General features: G+C 38.3%; 1 protein-coding gene across 1 annotated transcript in view; it reads right to left on the reverse strand.

The window, feature by feature from the left end:
• LOC128699654 (homeobox protein GBX-2) overlaps positions 1-4,511 on the reverse strand; it is a 62,510-nt gene extending 57,999 nt beyond the window's left edge. The window contains exon 1 of the mRNA XM_053792409.2: positions 3,753-4,511. Coding sequence (XP_053648384.1) covers positions 3,753-4,206 — 454 coding nt within the window. The 5' untranslated portion in view covers positions 4,207-4,511. The remainder of the gene's footprint in view (positions 1-3,752) is intronic.
• Positions 4,512-23,685: the final 19,174 nt, after the last annotated feature.

Below are 23,685 nucleotides of genomic sequence, written 5' to 3' on the forward strand. Positions count from 1 at the left end.
TTGTTAAAGTGATCACAAAAGAAATGATTAATGACTGGCGTTACATGCGAAGACCCAGCCAGACAGAGAGCTTCACGTGACAAAGTTCATGGCATCATAAGCACGTTATAATTCTTAATCAATTTGAACCCTTCTCTAAAACCTCTTTTTTAATGTTTATGCAAACATTTTCGTTAGTGCTTTTTTTTTAGTAGTTACTACCAACCACAGTATAATAAAAGTCCTGACGTCAAAACTCAAAATCCAATCAGAGAGGGTGACGAGGCAAGTCATAATCTTCTACCAATCAGGAAGCTTTCCTGTCGAATCTCAGTTCTGTACCCCATTCTAGTCAGAATACTCACTCTCTTAAATATTATAAAGTAATGTATTTATGACCGAACTCAATTAAAACATATAAAAATTTACGAGTGCATAACATAAAAAACAAAACAACATTAGTTTTACGAGTTTATAAAACTGTTAGATCTCTCGCTTCCTTTCGTCTCATTTAAATTTCATCAACGCTAGCATAAGATAAAAAGTATACAAGGATATGTTCTCATGAAGGTCAAGTGAATGCATTTGTTTTCCTTTCTTCCTCGTGAGTGAGTTTTTAATTACAAATGATCCTTGGTACACGTCTCCCACACTAAGTTTATCTTACATAATTGAAATAAATTTTCCTATAATGTTGATGCAATTTACAGTTTAAATAAAGAGGTCTCATAACATTAGGACTCAGTGTATATACAATAGGCTTTATCATTATTTTTTTTTAATTACTACTCTTGTTATAATAAGGGGAAGCGCTACACTCATAGGGGTCATATAGCACCTTTGGAATGGGAGGTAATCATATTCAGACTAAAGAAAGGGAGAATGGATCCAACTCCTTGAATCACGAGACCCTCACCAACATCAAAACACCGATGAAAGGTGTATTATGGTATTCTTGTTGTTACTGTACGGTGAAATGAGACTCTTGAAGAGATGGAAGTCGATAGACCTTAAAGTAACAGTAATACCTGGTAACAGTAATACCTAGTATTACTTTCTAATACCAAGTGGAATGATAAACGATGTTTAACCTGTTACTTTGCTTGAGATTACCACAGTCCCTGCACGTGAAGCCTCGCTCCCTCCGTCCCATAGCATTTCACATAATTTTCTTCCCCAAAATTCACTTTCGTATATTAATATTATAAATGTTATTTTTACATCACTTGTATTGTTATGGTTACTTTGAGTAACTGTTGGTAGATAATCAGTCAGGAAAAATAGGCTGAAGTTGCTCAAAGTGAATATATTGTCTATGTCTAAAGAATATATATTTTGGGTGACTGTTAGTAGATAATCAGTCAGGAATAATAGGCTAGAGCTGCCACAGTGTATACATAATCTATGTCTGGACAATATATAAACTACTTGGGATCAAATTTGATTGAATCTCATTCCATAAGCACTGTAAGATCCTTAAGGATTTAACGCTTTCCCGTGAATATAATAATTTTATTGTTAACATAAGAACATAAGAAAGGAGGATCACTGCAGCAGGCCTGTTGGCCCATACTAGGCAGGTCCTTTACAATTCATCCCACTAACAAAACATTTGCCCAACCCGATTTTCAATACTACCATAGAAATAAGCTCTGATGTGCAAGTCCCACTCAAATCCAACCCCTCCCACTCATGTACTTATCCAACCTAAATTTGAAACTACCCAAAGTCCTAGCCTCAATAACCCAACTAGGTAGACTGTTCCACTCATCAACTACCCTATTTCCAAACCAATACTTTCCTATATCCTTTCTAAATCTTAACTTATCTAATTTAAATCCATTACTGCGGGTTCTCTCTTGGTGGATTAGTGATTTCATGTGGATTATATTAAATGAATAGTGTTTAACTGCATGATACATAATTTTCCGCACTTTAAATGCATTTTCAGTGTACTGTTTATTCAAAAAATCTTTTATCTTTTTTTGTTTAAAGGGCTTCAATATCTAACGTTATTTGTCGTAATGGGTCACTATCGAATGCAATCCTCTCCCACTATTGCTTCATCAGTGACCAGTGAGTCGCCAGCCACTACCAAGTCATCAGTGACTATAATGCCCCCACTTACTACTGAGTCTCCAATCATGTTTTAAATATATATTAATTTCAGAATTTAATTGTTAGGACAGTGTATTAAAAACAACCATTAATCCCCAAGAACTTATCGTTTACCGCATTTAAGTTATAAATACAAAACAACCAGATTTATGCTTTGCACTATTATGTTTGAAATTATATTATCTATAAAACTGTAGCCAAACCTCCCATTACTGTACATGAAAAAAAAGGTGCATGTAGTTAATTTTGTTGACATTAAATTTATACTATTAAATTGTTTATAAAACAATGCTGGAGTATTTTTTAGATGGATGTGGGACGAGAAATCTCTCATCCTGCGTGACAGAATAAGACAGATGAACATAATTAGCTTCTGTTCCCACTGTGTAAGTATATAACTAGGGTGGGAGTACAAAGCTGATGTATCCAGTTTTGCTAAATAAATAAAATAAAAGAGTTCTATTAATAAGTAAACGACTGCAGAATTTTTTGGATTGACTAGACCACTTGAAACTGAAAGATAGAAATAAATTCTGGCTTCAAATACACCTCATTCAAGTAATTCTTATCAAATACCAGTACAGTTATACAATGAAAATATATACAAGTTCAATTTATCACGAATATTCAAACATTTCCTGATCACTTAATGATAGCACAAATAACAGAAAACGCTCGGTAAATATGGTTGTGCCTGTATGTGCAATATCGGAAGGAATGTTCAAAACACACTGACTACAAGGTCATTAATTCCGCAATTTACTTGCATGATAGCATCAAGAATATTTTAATTCCTACAACAGGATTTATACAGAAGAGTATACACCCTGAAAGATATTCACTTAGTAAATACACCTGGTGCAAATCTTGTAAATCTAGCAAAAACTCACTTAAAACCACTCATTTGCATTACTTCTTTGGGAGTCTATTTACAATTATTTGTAAATTTGTAACTAACTTCTCTGATAGTTACAACATATATTACAGGTTGCAACACTAGATGAAGCAGGAGTTTTGCTAAATACTGCTTTGTCGACAGCAATTAAACTTTTTGCTTCAATTAGTTTCACCAATATTAGAAAGTTTATTAATAGCCACTCTGCTTTATGTCTGATATATTAATAGAGGAAGCTATTTCTATTTTGTTTTTCCGTGGGAGCTTATTATAGATATGTATTTCAAGTTATTATTATTATTATGGCTTCCCCATGAATATAATAGCTTGTATGGCTCACGAAATCGTAGTAACACGATTGCAAACAAATCACAGAATAGGTAGGATTTGAACCCATGGCAGGAGAATCCTAAAACTCAATTTCATGAATTGCAATTATTGTTTAAGAGTTAGATTCTACTGTAGGAAAAGGGAAATTGTTTTAGACATTATTAATTAGCTTTATGAATGCAGCTGCTAAATTTAGTGACAAAATTTATCGTTTTTTTAATAAAGTATTTTTTACATTTTCATGAAAGAAAATTTAGTGCACCACAAAAATTTAGTGTACCACAAATACTAATAATACTGAAGTCAGTGGTGACAGTTGATTACAAAACGGGATAAGGCAAGAAATTATGTTTTAAATTGTGAAATGTACAAATCACGAAACATCATTGGTATAGGTTGACGACGATGCTAGTAACTATGGTGAACTTGCCTGATTTATCATGGTCATGGTGATCCGAATCAGAGGTGTTGGTGTGGTCCCCAGCGGAGCCTGGGCTCTGAGGACCCTCCATACCCAGGGATTCCCTTCGGCACATGCTAAGCTCACCCAGGTGACGACCTCCTAGACCTGGCGGTGCTAATCCTAGGAGAGGTGGGGGCAGCGCACCCTGAAAGCCCGCAAGTGCAGGAGAAAGTGGGTAGTGATGTAGGGGCGGGTACGGCAAAGAGGGTAGAAGAGGGGGTGGCAAACCAGGTAGGTGTGGCAGTAAACAAGTGTTGTAGAGATGCGGAAGGCTTAGTCCTAGTGGTGCCAGTGCCCCACCACCTGGACCCCCACTGTCTTTCACTCCCCCGCCGCTACTGCCGCCAAGGAGGTACTCCATAGCAAAGCTCTTCCCTCTCTGGCTGGCGTGAAGACTGGCTGCAGTGTTGCCGGACATCATGTAACACCACGTCCACTTTACTCACGCAACTTACAAGCAAAGTTTTCCCAAATCTGATCCACCAACACACTTCTCACACAACGAAAAAATCATTCGTGTCTCTGCACCCTATGCTTTTCTAAATTTTCCAACGACAACACACAGGCAAAGTTATTCAAGTTGACTACTGATGTGGCCAGCAGCAGACTTGACACAGACTCGTGTAAGAGGTGATAGCGATGGGCCAGCCTGTGCCTCCCGCCAGCGGCAAGGAATCTGATAAAAGGCGAGCGAGGACGCCATAAGCCGTGGAGGTGTCCCGCTCCGCCCACCGCCGCCCCGCCTGTATGATGGTATTGGTTGCTGCCAGAAGGTTAATCCACAGCCCTCGCTGAGTGGCGAGTTTCCTCCACTGACTCCACCTTCATCGTTACACCACATCAAATGGGGAATGGAGCACCGCCTTGTGGTAAATTATGGAAGAGGATTGTGTTTCTGCAGGAAATTGACGCCCTATTATTTGAATGTTTGCTTCTCCTAATAGCCTAGCGATTTTTATCAGTCCCGCCGTACATAAGTGGCCATCAGAAATGATAGCAGGCCATTGTGTACCGTGTGGGCTATACACCGCCACTGAATAGTAGGCAGCCGCAATCTTGGGTGAACAGAGGCACAGGGGCGCCTAAGAGGACGTTAAATACCGAGAGGATTTTAGTGACAAGGCCGGGCTATGCGTTCAATATGTAAGAGTAGGAACTTCCTCTGGCCCCAAAATACCTCTCTCAACCTTTGCCCTCTTCACTATAAACCATGTTCATTATTACGAGCTTTTGAGCTGCGAGAGAGGTACTGCTGAAGATTGGTAACTAGAATTTTTGTAATAGTAGATCACCTACGACAATCTCGGCAGCCAAATAAGTTTTTATAAGAATTGCATTTTTGCTTGAGATGTACAATCTACAGTACAAGTAAATGTAACATGTGAGTTCTTTTGCCATGGCTCTACTGCTGGTGTGTGGGTCTTTCACTTCATAACCATTTCGTTTGGTCAGTAACTAGATAGTTGACCATGTAAGCACAGGCTGGCTAAGGAGGAACTGTAATCCATGGACTTCCGTTCAACAGCATATTTTTTTAATTAAAAATCCCTTGATATTTACTGAGTAATCGTTGCACAATAGTATTAGTATTATATTCACGAGGAGGCGCTAAATCCATGGGGTTCTGACTGCTTGGATGACCCTTGTCGGTTTGACGCTTTCTTTGATTATAATAATTATAATCAGAGTACTTGGGTTAATGGGAGGTAATCAGGCTTGATCCATAAAAGGGAAGGGTAACTACACTTCTTGGATTAAGTGCCCTTCAAAAACATCCAAGATTATTTTTGATGACACCTCTGCTAATGCAACGCCTCATCTATAGTGGTGGAGTATAGTAGTGTTACTGTGTGTATTGTAGTGGTATTATGTGTATTGTATTGATTCTGTGTGTATTGTACCACTGCTGTATATATTGTAGTGATGTTTCTGTTGTAGTGGTGCAGTACGTACTGTAGTAATGTGTGTATTGCAGTGATGTTTATATTGTAGTGGTACTGTTCATATTGCAGTGGTACTGTGTGTATTGTAGTGGTGCTAGTGTGGGTGTGGCGCTGCCACAGCCCCTTTACACCCTTACTGTCACTAGAGCCAAGCCTAGTAGTATACTATAAAACTCTAGTATAGGTGTAGCACTGGTACAGTCCCTTATACACATTGTCACTAGAGGCAAGCCTGTGTACAATAAAAATCTTGTGTGGGTGTGGGGCTAGCACAGTCCCTTACATACACTGTTATAGGGCCAAGCCGCGTGCTATAAAAATGTGCAATAACAAGAAACAAAAGTTTTCAAAATTGTTTATTGGGAATGCACTTACATTTCAAAACATGGAGACTGCATCACGGCAACACCATAGCACGTATTTTAACCTCTCAGAATTAATCCCTTCAATCCTATGATGCCGGCGAAATGCTGTTAAACCTCACATGTAAATCACACTCGCTTATATGCTTGCACTTGCACACTCGTACAAACACACACACACACACACCCAAGCATTGGTACAAACATATATACATGTATTCTAAAACACACACACATACCAGCGACCAGTGAAAAGGCGGGGCCAGAAGCTATGAATCGACCCCTGCAACAACAGTTAGGTGAGTACAATTAGATGAATACACACACACATTCAAGAGAAGCAACGACAGTAATGGGAAACGCAGAGAGACAGAAGGTGTGGAAAATTGCATTTATCTGAATGTAACTCATTATGTACATAACAGTAAATGATAACAAAGATAATTATTATTTATCAGAGTTACATAGACAAGTAGGAATTTGGGACACCTAGGTCGCAAAAATGCCCCCCTTCGATACCTACCACTGTCATATCCACAAGTTGCTCTGGACCTATTAATTATCAGATGAAAAATACATCACCAGGAATGCTGGTAAATATATAAATTTGTGGACTGTATATTAAAAATAATAAATGGTTATATATATACACAATTACATAACAGAAGGAAAATATATCTTAATATCACTCACCAATTTGACTGGAGATTAATGTGTATCATACTCAGAATACCTCACTCTAACTAAATCTATGAAAATAATGCTGGCCAGAATTACACACAAATCTAGAGAGCTTATCTGAGGTTCCTGGAGCTGTCTTGTCCAGTCGTCTGATATCTCAAGTTATGCAGGAATGCACATCCACCAATTTCGCCTCCTATTTGAGAGGTGTCAACACAATTTTAACCTCTAGAGCACGAAAATTCTTCCCATTATACCAACGTTTGTACAAAATTCAAAACCAAGATGGCGAGTGTCGTCTGCGCGACGCAGGCTTTCCGTTTTCTATGACAAATATTATTAAATACAGTTTGGCCATCTATTTACATATAAATACTGAATTTCTGGGAAATATATACATTATTTTCCACAGAAGGTAAGGAAATGGAAGAAAAAAAGGACCTCTGCGGAAATGCTTGCAGGGAGCTGGGAGGACCAGGTGACAGTAAGAGGAGAAACAATGACCCTAATAAAAAAAATATGATATAATTTGAAAGAATAAAAAGTGGGAGGAAAGATGAAGGTCTCTAATGATCCATGGTCTTCATTAAGACGATAATAGAAGAAAAATGAGAAATAAGAAATGAGAGCTGTCATTGAAATGAGAAAAGAGGATAACACACTGGTATTTATGACGTAATTAAAGGGTCAAAATACACTTAATCAAACACCCTTGTGACAGAAAAATGGGACATGATTGTGAGTTGGAAACCACTGTTAAAGCATACAGAAGTATATATGTACCTGCATGGAAATGGAACAAAAAAGAAGAGGAAACAGCTACATGAAAAAATAAAAACGACAAACACAGAAAGGAGAAATAGGGTAGGTGATAAAAAGGACTGAAATCGCAGCCTCCAGAGTTATACTATGCAAAGTCCAACATATCCATTCTGAACCCCAGTTCCCCTTTCCACTCAAGCACAAGTATTCAGAACAACTACACCCCACCTCACATCCTCACTCAAAATCAAGACCCCTTCCAGTATAAAAAAATCTCCCACAACCGTCTCTCTCACAAACCCCCGGTCCCCTCCTTCCTCATGATCCATGGGGAAGAGTGAGGTAACCAGGGCACCAAGAACCAGACGACAGTAAGAGAAATTAAAATAAAAGTAAGGTACCTAAATGCAGATGGAATAACAAGAGTGATAAATGGAATGGGTGAATAGCAAACAGAAACTCCCAGACAGCACTTCCAAAGACAATACGCACAGAGATAACAGATGCAATTTTCCCAATGGGATATCAAATTCACAGGAAGGAGAGAAGAAATAGAGGAAGGAAGGAGCAGCACCAAAGTAGGTTTAAGGGGATGAGAGTCAAACAGGTAAGTCAAATGACTACATCATAAGCACGCTCAAGACCAACTTTACCGGATGTGGTGATAGCAGTGATGTATGAGCCACCACTAAACGGCAGGAGACCAACCAGCAATGTGACAGCAGTTTTAGACACCATAATAGAATTAGCAAGAACAGCCAATATAAATAATGCAAAAGAAGATTTTAACTTCAAAGAAATACACTGGGAGAACTGAGATCCACACAGGAGACAAGGAAACATGGAGGGTTAAAATGATAGAGGTAGCGAAGGAAAACCGTGTGCCAACATGTCAGGGATACAACCAGAGATAGGAAGAAATGAGCAAATCTGACACAGGGGAAATGGAATCTAACAAGCCCTGGGTACAACCGACCATGCAGTTCTGAGTTTCCAATGTCTTGTAGAAATAAACATGAAAACGAACATAGCAGGGAAGGGAAGGGAGAAACCAGAAAGGGAATTTTTTAATGTAGTGCAACAGAAAAGGGAATCTGAACGAGAGGAAACGAATGAGGTATAATATTTAGGTAGAAAGTGCCAGGAGGCAGAGAAAAATCCATACCCAGAAGCAGAAGAAAAAGTGGTAAGAACAGATCCATGGGTCACCCAGAGATGCAGAAAGGTGAAAACTAAAATTGCAAGAACACGGAAAAAATATTGAAAGCAAAGATCATAAGAGGAACAAGTAGAGGAAGAAGAGGAAATGAATACGTACGGCTGAGCAACATTAATTTAAAAATAACATTGAAAGCCAAATCTGAACCGAAGTTGCTATACAGTCAAATAAAAAGGATGACCTACAGGTAGTAAAATTAAAGAAAAAAGAGAAGAGCTCACAAGAAATAGCCAGAAAGCTTGCAAGGAGCCGAACAGAAGGTGTAAGGAGGGTTTCTCGGAGGAAATAGACGTATTACCAGAATTAGAGAGAAATAGTAAACCAACGAGTACTGGACAAATTACACACAAAATTTGAAAAAACTACTGAGTAACTGCATACATCAAAGGCGATAAGATCAGACAATAACTCTCCGTGGGTTCTGAAAGAAGGAGCAGAAGTATTGTGTAAACTACTAGCCAAAGTCACCAACAAGTCACTTCATAAAGGACATTTGCCACAAGTGTGGAAGAGAGCAAAGGAAGCCCTATGATTTAGGAAAGGGACAGACAATAGTTAGCATTAAACCGCAGGCCAGTGTCACTGATATGCATACTGTGTAGTGTAAAATTCTATTATTGCTCGAAGGGGAGGGTAGCTCGAATTCCATGAATCGAAAACCCTCCACCAGAATCATGGCGCGTCTCCCTTGAAGGGTTTGTCTAACAATGTAATTCCAACATTGGCCTCTCATTAAGAACATGCAGGAAAGGGCATGCTGAGTCATCCCAAAATGAACATTCCATCAAATAATTCCATAGAGATTATAATCATAGGAATTTAATACTGGGCATACAATCCAGGCATCCCAGAATGATCATACCAAGAAGATTACAACAAGTATTCCTAAGGTTATACCAGTCCAAACATTCTAACCGACAATTCATCATTAGTTGTATCTATGCAGGGAAATCGTAGGAAAGAATTTTTTTGGAGATACATCTCAGAACTGTCTTGATGCTCATGGTGAGCTATTGATCCAAGGAAGTGAAACTACCTGCCCATTCGAATCAAAGATACCTTACCTCTACCATTCTCTCATTTCATAGGCTCTGCATGACTCATAGGTTTAGCGGTTCCCCTTAAATTTAATAATCACAGCCTTCGAAAGGGGGTGCCTAGAAAATGACTCCTCTCCCCTTCCCAAGCGTTGTATCATACCTACAGGTTTAGCGCTTCCCTAAAAATGTAACAATATGCGACTCTTTACATGACCGCCCTTAAAACCTTCCCTATTGTAGCTCCCTACCCTCCTCCTCCTATTTAATTCTTACACTTCTACTCATGTAATAATATTACAGTAAACAAGTGATATCACAATATGGAACATAACCGCTGTGATAAAATTGTGAATTTTCAAGCGATTTCGTGATTTTCTCACATCAAGGAACTGTAAAAATGCGCCTCACATAAAAATCCATCTTTCTCTACGTACTGCAGTCTGTGCCGTGTGCCGTCTTCACTAGTTAGATACTCGCAGGTCGGTGGCAGTCAGCTGGGCGAGGCTTTCCGGTGTGTGGGCAGTGAGAGATGAGGCTCTCAGCTGGGGTGATCTGTGTGTCTGCTGCTGCTGATGCTGCGCTTGGCGGACATGCTGCTAGGCTTGTAGGGAAGAACAAATGAGAGGAACATCAACAAGGAGAACAAGATCAGTAGCAGGAGCTAGAGAGAATAGTAGGAGGAACAAAAGCAGAAGGAACAGGTACGGAAGAGAAATGAGAACTAGCACAGAAATAGGGGAAAGAAAAGCGCCATAAGTATTAGAGGCTGGAAGAGAAAACAAACAGGATGAACAGATGTAGGAATATTATAGTCAACACCAGCTGTTCTACATGTGGTCAACACCAGCTCTTACAAGTATGCGGTAAACATAACTGTTCCACATTATAGCCCAACATCATTTGTTTGATATATGAAAACAAAGACACCTGAAATAGAACAAGTGTTAATTGTGGCAACATTTCGCTTTGAAAACAAAACCATGTCCCGATCACGGCTTCTTCGGCTCTGTGAATCTTTCTCTACATGCTTATTAGCAGGGACCCCAGCAAGAAATTTATTTTACGTATGTTGGCAAAGTCATCTGTTCCACGTATACTGCCAAAACCAGATGCGCCTCATCTGAAAATAAAAACTTGCTCCATTCATTCGTTATCCATTCCTTATGATCGAGTGCCCACCGCAACCGTTTTTTTTTTCTTCATAGCAGCAGTAAATAATTATTTCTTTACAAGCTTTTTGGCAGTTCTGCCAACTTTAAGGACCCTTCATCGAACAGTTGAAGAATCAATATTTACGCCAGCTGAAGCCAAATATCTCTGTAGATCTTTGCTGATTTTCTTTAGATCCTTCACACTATTTATGATAACTTTGTCATCGTGAGACGGTGTCTTACATTTTCTTTAACATCTTCCTCGACGCAGCACTCCACAATCACCAGTGTAGTCAGCTCTCTTCAGAATCCGACCAACAGTTGACTGCTAGGCTCAAATTTTCGGAGATCTTTCTGATACTCAGATCAGCATGTTTTCTAAGAGATACAATACTTACACGTTTCCTAGGTGTAACATCCATCATGACTTTCAGTAGTAACCATTAAATGAAGGGAAGAATTTGGCGAAACACATTCACTCATGAAGCACACTTGCAGGAATAACTTTACAGAACAACAGCTGTTGCAGCACTGACGAGAGTCACAGGATAACACCACAGCTGGGTGGTTACCAGAAGTCGATAGGAAACTACATTAAGCAGGAGACTAAGACATATCAGATCACAACATTTATTCCTGTCCTAATTAATTTGCACACTACTATATTGATCTGTATTTCCTTGAACGCAGGCGGGAGAGATACATGATAATATACACTTGGAAGGTCCTGGAGGGATTGGTACCAAACCTGCACACGAAAATCACTCCATATGAAAGCAAAAGACTCGGCAGGAGATGCAACATTCCCCCGATGAAAAGCAGGGGCGCCACGAGTACACAGAGACAACACAATAAGTGTCCGGGGCCCAAGACTGTTCAATTGCCTCCCAGCATACGTAAGGGGGATTACCAATAGACCCCTGGCTGTCTTCAAGAAGGCACTGGACAGGCACCTAAAGTCAGTACATGACCAACCGGGCCTGGTCTCAGATCGGGCCGCGGGGGCGTTGACCCCCGAAACCCTCTCCAGGTAAACACATTTATCATTTCCAGAAATATAAGTCAAATTTATAATGAACAGGTCTAAAATAACATTTACTGAGGCCACAGACACAATTTTTGTTGGTCAAGTATTTTCTTTCGCGATTTGTCAAATTTATGAAGAAACGCATTCAGTAGAGAATGTCTAACCTCTGTTGTCCCGTTTGCTAGTACGTTCATCTTGATGTAAGTTACCACCAAACAACCCACTGTGAACTATAGATCTTGAACACGCTTACCCTTGGACGACACTAGAAGTCATCACCGTAGTTAAAGTTTAGTCATTTTTCTCTTCATGTGAAGCTGGACTCTTAACCACATTTATCAGACATTACTTACAGCCACCTCATAGAATGTTTCGTAATATATTTAGGTTAACCACTTATATTATCAGAGCTTTCTCCATGACATTTCACACAAGTTCCTCGCTGCTTTGTTTAGACCTCCAGTGGGAGGTGTTTCTGACTTACGAGCATTTCAGTCATGTAAGGTTTTCTTGGAACGTTATTGACATGACGCCACATAATCACAACAGTCTGGTTTTAACTCTGCTTATGAAGGAAACGGAACGATATGAAATAAAATGTAGGACCTTCATGTAGTTTTTTTATGATTTTTATAGCAAATATAATAATATTTATTGACCGTAACCCCTTATTCGAGGTTATTAAAAAATAGGCAATTGTGTATTATGTAACTGTGTGCAACTATGGACGTTCGAACCACGTTCCAGGAACTGAACCCAACCACGTTATACATAATACAATAATAATGTATCGCAAAGGACATGACCAAGTCATGCTTTTTAGTGTGTGGGAATCTAGCTTATGTAATAGTTTTTATAACTGTGGTAATATATAAGATTTTTATGTATCTTCTGCTAAGTCATAGCCAGACTTTCACACGGTGTGGGGAATCACACACCTGAACCCTAATGACTTTCACAGTGTGGATAATGACACACCTGAACCTTAGTGATTTTCACATGGTGTGGATAATCACACACCTGAACCTTAGTGACTTTCACATGGTGTGAATAATCACACACCTGAACCTTAGTGGCTTTCACATGGTTTGGATAATCACACACCTGATCCTAGTGACTTTCACATGGTGTGGGGAATCACACACCTGAACCTTAGTGACTTTATCCCTCGTGCCGGCATTTCGTGTTATATGATAGGTTAGGTGGAGTTGGTAAGCATGAACTAAATAACTCCTCTCCTAACCTACCAATCCTCACATAACGTGTCTTAGAAACAGGAAATTACCTTTACCTTACGATGGTGGGTGGAGAGTTTCGACATTGTTTCCAGGAACTTGCTGTAACTTCGCTGAGCCGCGATTCCTTGAATAAGCATTCCGCTAAATATGCAACAGAATTAACCTCCATTCTGCCACAATGTTGAATGTCACGAACTATTCTGTGTTGAAAAATACTACGTTTGTGCACACCATTCCAAAGAAAGATTTAATTTTTTTAGTAAACTGTAAAGTAGAAGAAAGTTTTACTAATTGAGGGTCTTCTAAGTATAGTAAATAATTTGGGTCATCTGAAGACATCAACAAATACCGTCCCCTCCCCCTCTAAAGAAAAGTTACAATTAAATTCTTAGATAAGTTGGGCAAATAAGAGAAATTAGTTTACGTAAATTTTTAGAAAGGTCAGCTTAGGTTGACTGATTATTTTTGGTACAAAACAAAATATTGGCATACACAAACACATAAATTTATTAATCTTGCTTCAAGAGAAGGACGAGGCTTCAGATGATCTAGCGAAGCTTAAGGAATAGTCATTTGGAGCTCACAACTTTACTCTTGTATATTTTGAGACACGTGATTTATAATTTAATATTTAATATGAAGAAGATCCAGCTGCCTTATATCAGTAGTATATTAATTTGCGGAATGGACAGGATTCGATCCCGTGACAATCCCTTCTTAAAATTATCAGGCCGGGGATTTAACTACTACACCATGCAGGCTTAAGAAAATTCATCCAACTAGATATATACGTCTCTACAAACTAGGAAGGTCAGGAAGGCTCCCACTGTGACCAGAAATGCAGGTTTTCTCATTTTCACACCAACATGTCTGTGGCATTGTCTAGCTCAAGTCCCTTCAAAACCGTTATCAATGACTCGCGAAATCGTAATAACACAATTTTGCGAGTCACTGATAAAGGCTTTATTGAGCTATATGTTGCCACATCCATGTTTGTAAATTTCTAGTCGCAGTTGGACCTGTGCTAACATCCCCAATCTCCTCGGTGGGTCCCCATTTTTTGTCCTTTTACGTGTCATTGATTTTATTAGTGTTCAACTCTTAATACGCATTATATCTGATTAAATTTGAAGAACTTTCGACTTAATAAAAGCTTAACAGGAAGACATATATATCTGATAGTGGCCACGGAGCCCTATTATAGGCTGGGACCCAATGACTCGCCCTCATACTCTGAACTCAGTGATGACAGGCCGGAACTCCATGACTTACAATTTCTAAACTAAAGAATCATGTTAATGAATTTTGTGTGAACGACGATGACTTGAAGAATTTTGAGCATGTGCAACTATAACTAGAAACAAATTAGTAAAAGTCACTGATCAACTTGGGGGCAGAAAATAAAAAAGGTAAAGAAATTGGAAAAAATTTTCTTACTACCATAGAGAATTTTACATGTGGTGGTGCTCAAAAACTATAATGCCCCTCTCATGTACCATCTCTCTAATGAATCTTGTTTTCAACAGTTGGCAATTTGCAAGTAATTTAAAATCACGTGTCCATGGTATCTATCCTATCAATTTCATAATCCTATAATACCAGAGGTTGGCTAAAGAATTAATGAGAAAAGTCTCTATTTATGAGATTTGTAAGAAAGGCATTAAATCAGAATGAGACTAGAATACACCAGCTAGTTACAGCTTTAACTGTGTTCGTGACTGGAGCGTCTGAAAGTGGAGATGCAGTAGTAAGGAGTTACATGACAACAAAAGTTGATGCGTGCCATGCTCTTACTTAGCCACATTAACCTAATATTACTGACGCCAATGAGTACGTGATATTGATAGCAAGGATCGGTAACGAATGGGAAAAAACCTTGCCACAGGTTCACTGATATATGGAAGTACTCGAAATCATAGGTCAAAATATATGGTAGCACTCGAAATCACCAGAATATATTTCGTGTGAGGACGAAGGTGCGCATGCCTGGGCGTGTGCTCAAACGACGGGAAGTGTGTCGTCCCTGACCTGATAATAGGAAGGTTATCACACACACTACAATCATCCCTCACCAGCCTGTGTGTACACGCGCCTCTACCAGCTGCACTCCACCTTACTGTATGTGATTAGCATTTATTACTGATAACTACCACAACTCAGTCATTTCTTGATCTCCCTCCCTCTCCCCTTCCTCCACACAATATATATATATATATATATATATATATATATATATATATATATATATATATATATATATATATATATATGTGTGTGTGTGTGTGTGTGTGTGTGTGCAAAATTAGCACAGGGTAAGTTGAGTGTAGCTCTAGGTCTTTCGTGTTACAATCAACACATCTTCAGGAGCTTGCAGTGTTACAGGAATTCCAGGTAGATTCTTTCAGGGGAACGATTCCAGCTAAAGCAGAATCTCCCCTGAACGAATCTACATGGACTTCCTACTGCTACTCATTTCTGTAACATTGCAAGCTCCTAAAGATGTGTTGATTGCAACATGAAACGCCTAGAGCTATCATTCAACTAACCCTCTGGTTATTTTTCCTCCTATCACCCATTCACGATTATATATATATATATATATATATATATATATATATATATATATATATATATATATATATATATATATATATATATATATATATATATATTGCAAAAAAAAAATATAGGGAAGTACCACCTCTATGGCTGGAATGGGGACCCTCATCCTCAGAGAAGACAATAAACGTACCTCAGGGAAAGCTCAAGGTTCTCCTCGGAGCTGTCCCCTCAGGGAAGGTTCCTTGATGTTGGTGAGGGGCTCTTGATTTAGGGAATTGGATCTGTGCTCCAGTTCCCCGAATTAAGCCTGAATGCCTTCCACATCCCCCCCAGGCGCTGTATAATCCTATGGGTTTAGCGCTTCCCCTTGATTATTATAATAATAATAATAATAATAATACTCGGAGCTGTTTGAATATTTTCTTCTCCTACCACCCCCATATATATATATATATATATATATATATATATATATATATATATATATATATATATATATATATATATATATATATATATATATATATCGTGCCGAATAGGCAGAACTTGCGATCTTGGCTTAAATAGCAACGCTCATCTTGCCATATAGGACAAGCGAAAATTTGTGTATGCAATAATTTCGCCAAAATCATTCCGAACCTAACGAAAAAAATATATTTCACTGTGTTTGTTTAGTATTAAATTATTATTAACAAATCTAAAATATATTTAGTTGGGTTAGGCTAAAATAAATTGTTCTTGTTATATTAAGGTTAGGTAAGTTTTCTAAGATTCTTTTGGAGCAAAATTAAAAATTTTTACATTAACATTAATGAAAAAAAATATATATAAGAAAAATTTTTAGAAAGGTCTTAATTTTAAATGAGTTCTTGCTAATTGACCAGTTTTACATATTCGGCACGACATATATATATCTATATATATATCTATATATATATATATATATATATATATATATATATATATATATATATATATGTGTGTGTGTGTGTGTGTGTGTGTGTGTGTGTGTGTGTGTGTGTATGTGTGTGTGTGTGTGTGTGTCGTGTCGAATAGGTAAAACTGGTCAATTAGCAAGAACTCATTTAATATTAAATCTTTTCTAAAATTTTCTCTTGTATATTTAAAGGTATATTTTTTCATTTATGTTAATATAAAAATTAATGATTTTGTATCAGAAGAACCTTAGGAAACTTACTTAACCTTATTATAACAAGCGCAATTGAATTTAGCCTAATTCATCTAGATGTGTTTTATATAAATTTAGAATAATTTAACAACAAACACAATGAAAAATATTTTTTTGTTAGATTCAGAATGATTTTTGCGAAATTACTGCATGCACAAATTTTCGCTTGCCTTATTCGGCAAGAAGAACGTTGCTATTTAAGTCAAAATCGTAAGTTTTATCTATTTGACACGACATATATATGATATCGTTTGTATAATTATTGGTAATTTGCTGATAATATATTAGATAAACATAAAATCAATAATTAACGAGATCTTACGTCAAGATTTCGCTCGCCAGCAGCTTTATCAAACCAAGTGGCTCGATGAACCTCCTGACGGGCGAAACGTATCCATGTCTTATCAGTTTCTCTTCTGTCCGTTTACCTAGCGATTGTTTCGGCAGACAAGTTGTATATATGCATCGTTGAAGTAATTCTGTTAAGTCTAAATATCACGACAATATTGGCTTTCACTGAACTTAAATAATGATATTTACATTTAGGTAGTTCTAAGATAAGAGTAATAACCTTGAAATAAATTATATTACGTTGATTTTGTTAAGGTTAAGCGAGGCTGCTTAGTTGTGGTGCGTTGTTTTATTCAAAGGGATTGTTGTTATTATTAATTATTATTATTTTTGTCATTATAGATATTTTTTTAATTATTAAGCTTTAAACTCTTATGGGTTATTCTTTTTAAAGATTGATGGGGGTTCGATCTTCCTTCACAAAAACACAGGAATAAAGTAACACTTCAGTAGGTCTTCTGGCCAATGTTAGGCAGGTTCAACTCAAACCCACTCATGTACCCATCCAACCTATATTTAAAGGTACGCAAAGCTTTTTGCCTCAATGACGCTACCTGAGAGTTTGTTCCACTTATTTTACTCTATTGCGAAACCCTACATCTTTTTTTACGCCTAAATTTCTCCAACATAAACTATTGCTGCGAGTCCTGTCTTGGTAAGATCTTGTCAACGCGCTATTTATATCCCGTTTATTTATTTTTGTTTTCCACTTTCCCCCACAGTCACATCTCCTGCTTGTACGACTTTCCAGAGTACAAGTTCAGTGCCTATAACCTAACTTTTAGGAAAGGTTTCTAACTCATGGAATGAACTTTTGATTCCCTGACCACATGACCAGCATGCCACCTAATTGTATTCGCCTAACTGTGCCGGTTCTTAGGGAAGCGCTAAATCTTAGGGGTTTATATAGCGTCTGGAAAATGGGTAGCAATCAGGTCTGTAATCTTTGATGCAAAATTATAAATTTGTATACCACGTTATTTCACAAAATACATCTATCAGTACACAAGAGAAAATTGTCTAAAAGATGAATTTCAGGGCAGTTTGGTCTGGGTTCCCTAACATATTCAACAATATATTCAACAATTTTTTGAAGAAGGCCTCTGTAGCAGACCGAAATATGCAGTACTCTTACACAAATAACCCGCACATAGGAGAGAGAAGCTTACGACGACGTTTCGGTCCGACTTTGACCATTTACAATGTACTGTGACTTTTTGTACTTTATGCAGCACTTATGTTCTGTTTTATTTTATCCTTGTGGATTCGTCTATTATTGACTATCGTTTATTAGACTGCTTATTAAGGAGCACAATACCCGCACGTTAGGTCAACACACCATTATTTACCGACAAGTAAATGAATAAGACACATGTGCAACATATAACTAACTTAACAATCTTCAATACATTAGTTACTTGCATATTCAACACTGGAATTCTCTACTTTGATCAAGATTGATGGACTGAACACATCTGCTCAAGGCTGAGGGACTGATTACCTGAAGCTCCATCTCATATTCCACCATTCATCTCTGTACCAGACTGAGGAAACCACTTGTTGGCGAAACGTGTCCACAATAAAGACACCCAAGTGTTACACAAGCGTCTCAATCATCAACTGTAGAAGCCTGTTGCGCAGGCGAAACGTTTCAGCATTAAAGATCCCTAAATGCTGCACATGTGTCTTGGTCAACATGAATCTACACAATACCGTTCTGTGGACCAGCACTTCGCTTAAGTGTCTTGCTTAACGATTTTGCTGTTCCCAATAAATGTTCAGTATCCCCCTCCATATATAATATAATCTTAATTCCAGCCCTTTTATCATAGCAGTTCGCTTTTTGTCATTACTACACTATATTATATATATATTTTTTATATTCCTCGCCTTTTCTCCTCTCACTCTCCTCTTCTCGCCACCCTCCTGAGTCATTCTCGCCCCTCGTAACCCTTCACGCTGACGAAGTGATTATTAACACCAGCGGTGGGTCACTCTAGAGGGGCGAGAGACCATGGAAAGGGGCGAGGGAACATGAAAAGGGGTGAGGAAATCTGAATATGAGCGAAGGAGACTGGAAAGTAGTGAGGGAGCCTGGAAAGAGTTGAGAGAGCCTGGGGAGGGGTGAAGGATCCTAGGAAGGGGTGATGCATCCTTGGAGAGAGGTAAGGGATCCCGGGGAGAAGTGAGGGAGCCTTGAGAGTTGTGGGGGAATTTTGGAGATGGATGAGTGAGCTTGGGGAGGGCGAAGTGAAGATGATGGGTGCAGGGAAAATACTAGACAGTTGCAGGAAATGAGTGTTAGAAATGCATTCACAATAGAATTTCAAGTAAAAAATTTATTTCCCAGTTATATAATGACTGTACAGAGATTGGCGACATTTGGTTGTGCATGACAGAAAACCCATAGTTATGCAGAACATTTCGGGCAATGCAAAGCATTTCTGTAGCAAAATCATCATAAACTTAACATACAACGTCTCAGTTCAGTGAACGAAAATAAAATTATAAAGGCCAGAAGCAGACTTCAAAAATAGAGGAGCGAAAGGAGAGTTCCTTTAGAACCCTTGAAAACAGCTCTTCAGGCTCGCTCGATGACTTGTTTAGTTTCAGTCTGTTTAGTTGTCCCTAGTGACTTTGATAATGCATAATTTATTTTCGTCCTAACCATAATCTCTGCGAATTCATTTGTGTCCTCTTGTGGTAAAACAGAAAGGAAATAAGTGAAAATACTCATTCAGTGAGAGTCCGGGATCGATCCTTGCATGGGTGAAACGTTGGGTATGTTTCTTTACACCTGCTGCCCTTGTTTACCTAGCATTAAGTAGGTACCTTGGTGTTAATCGACTGGTGTGGGTCGGATCCTGGGGGAAAAAGATTAACCTAAGTTGTCCGAAATGCTCTGCCTAACCAGGGGCTTTCTATAAAGTATGTCAATGATGTAAGCTAAGTCTGTAATAGTTGTATCATGTAATTGTAGAAATAAGAATTATATAACACAATAAACTGATCTGACTTACATTTAAGTGGACCTATCTCTTCCCTAATCGTATTCCTGTATACCTGAAAGAAATCCTTTGATTTGGTTTTCATTCCCTAGTAACCTTAATTTCATATTCTCTTTCAGATTTCCTTATTCTTTTTACTTATCTCTTAATTTCAGTATATACTTTTCAACATGGTAGCCTTCTCTCTTGATTCTCCTGTAAATGCTTCTCAGTTTACCCAGAAGATGTTTTGTTTATTTGTTTATCCATTTAGGGTTATCTATGTTTGATCTAAATTCTCTATTAAGGAAAATGTGCATCTTGGCCAGCTTATACAGTGTTTTGGAAAACGTCATATTGGTAGCCATCACCACCGTCTACGTGGCCTCCTTCACGATAAACTCGAGCCACGATAATCTCCAGTCTGGACATATAAATAATCTGCAGCTTGAAAATTGGTGACCTGAATTTTGTTATCATTTTTAAGGTAATTTCATGAGATATTGAAACAAAGTTATATATGATCGCTTCTCCAAGCTCTTCATTAATCTCAGTATTATGTACCAGAAAATCTTTGTTTGCTAGAACAAAGTCCAGTAGATTATTTCCTCTAGCTGGCTTTGACACAAACTGTTTTAAGAAGCCGTCTTGTACTATTTCAAGGAAGTCGCTAGACCAGATCTAGATTTCTTGTCATATTGCTCCAGTCAATTTGACTAAAGTTAAAATCTCCCATTAAAACCACGTTTTCATTTATAGACGCCTTGACAACTTCATCCAAAGGAAGTTTACTCAGGTCACTATATTTGCTGGTCTGTATAACACAATTCTCCTTCCCGTCTGAGAAACTGCAGCCAGAGACCATGTCCCTTTCATCTTTCTATCGTGTTTGATGCAACAGTTTAAAATTTCAACTGACATACATAACAACTCCGCCCCTTGTCCTGTTGACTATGTTAGTGTAGGATAATTTATACCCCTGTATGTGGAATTCAGCAGATATATTCCCATTTTTCAGGCTGAAGCAGGCTTCAGTTATCGAAACAATGTTTCTTGTTCATGCAGTTAATCTTAGTTCTTCGATATTATTTTTTTGCACTCCAGCTATTTTTATAGTTGATGCTTAGGAAATTTTGCCTCGTTTTTCTCCCATGTTCCCTGCTGTTATGGACCACTTCATATTTTTATTAGTCAGTATCTAATGAAACATCCTGTTTTTCGAACATTTGCCAAATATATCTCAGCAATTTTTGCTCTCCCCGTCACTAGTATTGTAACCCAATTGTGTCCTTAGTATTATAAACCCATTGTGTCCCTAGTATTGTAACCCCCCATTGTGTCCTTAATATTATAACCCCATTGTGTCCATAGTATTGTAACCCCATTGTGTCCCTAGTATTGTAACTCCATTGTGTCCCTAGTATTGTAACCCCATTGTGTCCCTGGTATTGTAACCTCATTGTTCCCACACACGTCCTTATTTCTACCTTCTATCAGTTTAAAGTATTACACAATTTAGCCATTGTTGCCTCCCCTATACCTGAGAGAGAGAGAGAGAGAGAGAGAGAGAGAGAGAGAGAGAGAGAGAGAGAGAGACGCTCCCAATCCCTTGCATGCATATCGTGTCTGCCATAGAAATTATCCCAGTTTATGAATGGAATTCTAAATTCCTTGAAGTACTTGACTAGCCAGCAATATACCCATTTCACTGTCCACTCTCTTCTAGGCATAACGTTACATATGATCAAGATCCCTTCCTTTGACTTTGATTCGAGCAAGCGGATCTGCCCTGCCGCCCCACCCCCTGAACTGAATCTGAATGCTTCCCATTCCCCCTATGGGTTGAGCGCTTCCCCTTGAGTATCATAGTAGTGTTAATATATTCATTGAGAGGCCCTAATCCGTACGCGTCATACAACACTGGGAGACTAAGCAACCATGTTTGATCCAAGGAAGAAGAGAAGTGGCTACAACTGCTTGGAACAAGAGCCCTTCATAAGCACCAGGGAATCCCTTTCCCTTGAAAATGAGAGTACAATATTTACAGTTTACACATGAAAAGGAAATTGCCTTCTTAATTTTGTCAACAAAGTCTAGGTTGTGTGTGGGACACTTGTAGGCAGCTGAGATTTCCAGTGTAAATTTGATTAAAAACTAAATTTTATATATTGGTAAATATTCAGTGATTTTTTATTAAATTATCTTTAGCTATGATATAAATGGTTTAGAAAACCGACAAGTTGAAGAATTATACACTCGTGCAACACTTGGGAATGTTTATTGCGGAAAAAACTCTCAAATGTTACACAAGTGTTTCATTCTTGTCTTGAGTTGTATTGATGTTACGATGTTTTCTGACTGTGAGTCCACCCATCCTCATCCTATATATTTACGAATTACAAGGAAATATCTTTATGAAATTGTAATTAAAACCGTATGATTGTCTGAACGTTGCGTGAAAAATTTCAAACTAGCTAAGATCACTATCCTAGTTTAGGTTAAATATACAAGTACTTTTGCGGACTGTTATATTACATGATTAACAGTGTTCATTGGAGAAGCCACCTTTAGATACTCCAAAAATCAGAGAAAAGGGAATTCATTTACAATTAATATGGATTTTATCACGCATCGAATTACTCCGATTAGTAGCCTATGAAAGTACTCTGAGGGGGAAAAATATAGAATAAAACTTAAGTATATCTGTGTCTAGTGTATTAGTAATATTATGAAAGAAGTAAATAATGAAAGTGAATGTACAGAAATGCAGTTAGAAGCCTGAGCAGATCTATTGCTGGCTATGATAACATGAACGTAGATAAGTATATTTACGTAAGAACATAAGAAAGAAGGAACACTGCAACAGGCCTACTGACCCATGCGGAGCAGGTCCATGTCCCCCCCCCCCCCGGATTAGCCCAATGACCCACCCAGTCTAGTCACCTCCACTCAAGGAATGAGCACGGCACCAGACCCAGCAGCACAAGCTAGCCAGGTCCAACTCACACCCACCCACACCCACTCATGTATTTATCTAACCTATTTTTAAAACTACACAACGTTTTAGCCTCAATAACTGTACTCGGGAGTTTGTTCCACTCATCCACAACTCTATTACCAAACCAGTCCTTTCCTATATCCTTCCTGAATCTGAATTTTTCCAGCTTGAAACCATTGCTGCGAGTCCTGTCTTGGCTGGAAATTTTCAACACGCTATTTACATCCCCTTTATTTATTCCTGTTTTCCATTTATACACCTCGATCATACCCCCCTAATTCTACGCCTTTCGAGAGAGTGCAGATTCAGGGCCTTCAGTCTGTCCTCATAGGGAAGATTTCTGATAAATGGGATCATCTTTGTCATCCTCCTCTGTACGTTTTCCAGAGC

This window comes from Cherax quadricarinatus, chromosome 67, assembly GCF_038502225.1.
Source record: "Cherax quadricarinatus isolate ZL_2023a chromosome 67, ASM3850222v1, whole genome shotgun sequence".
NCBI lineage: Eukaryota > Metazoa > Arthropoda > Malacostraca > Decapoda > Parastacidae > Cherax > Cherax quadricarinatus.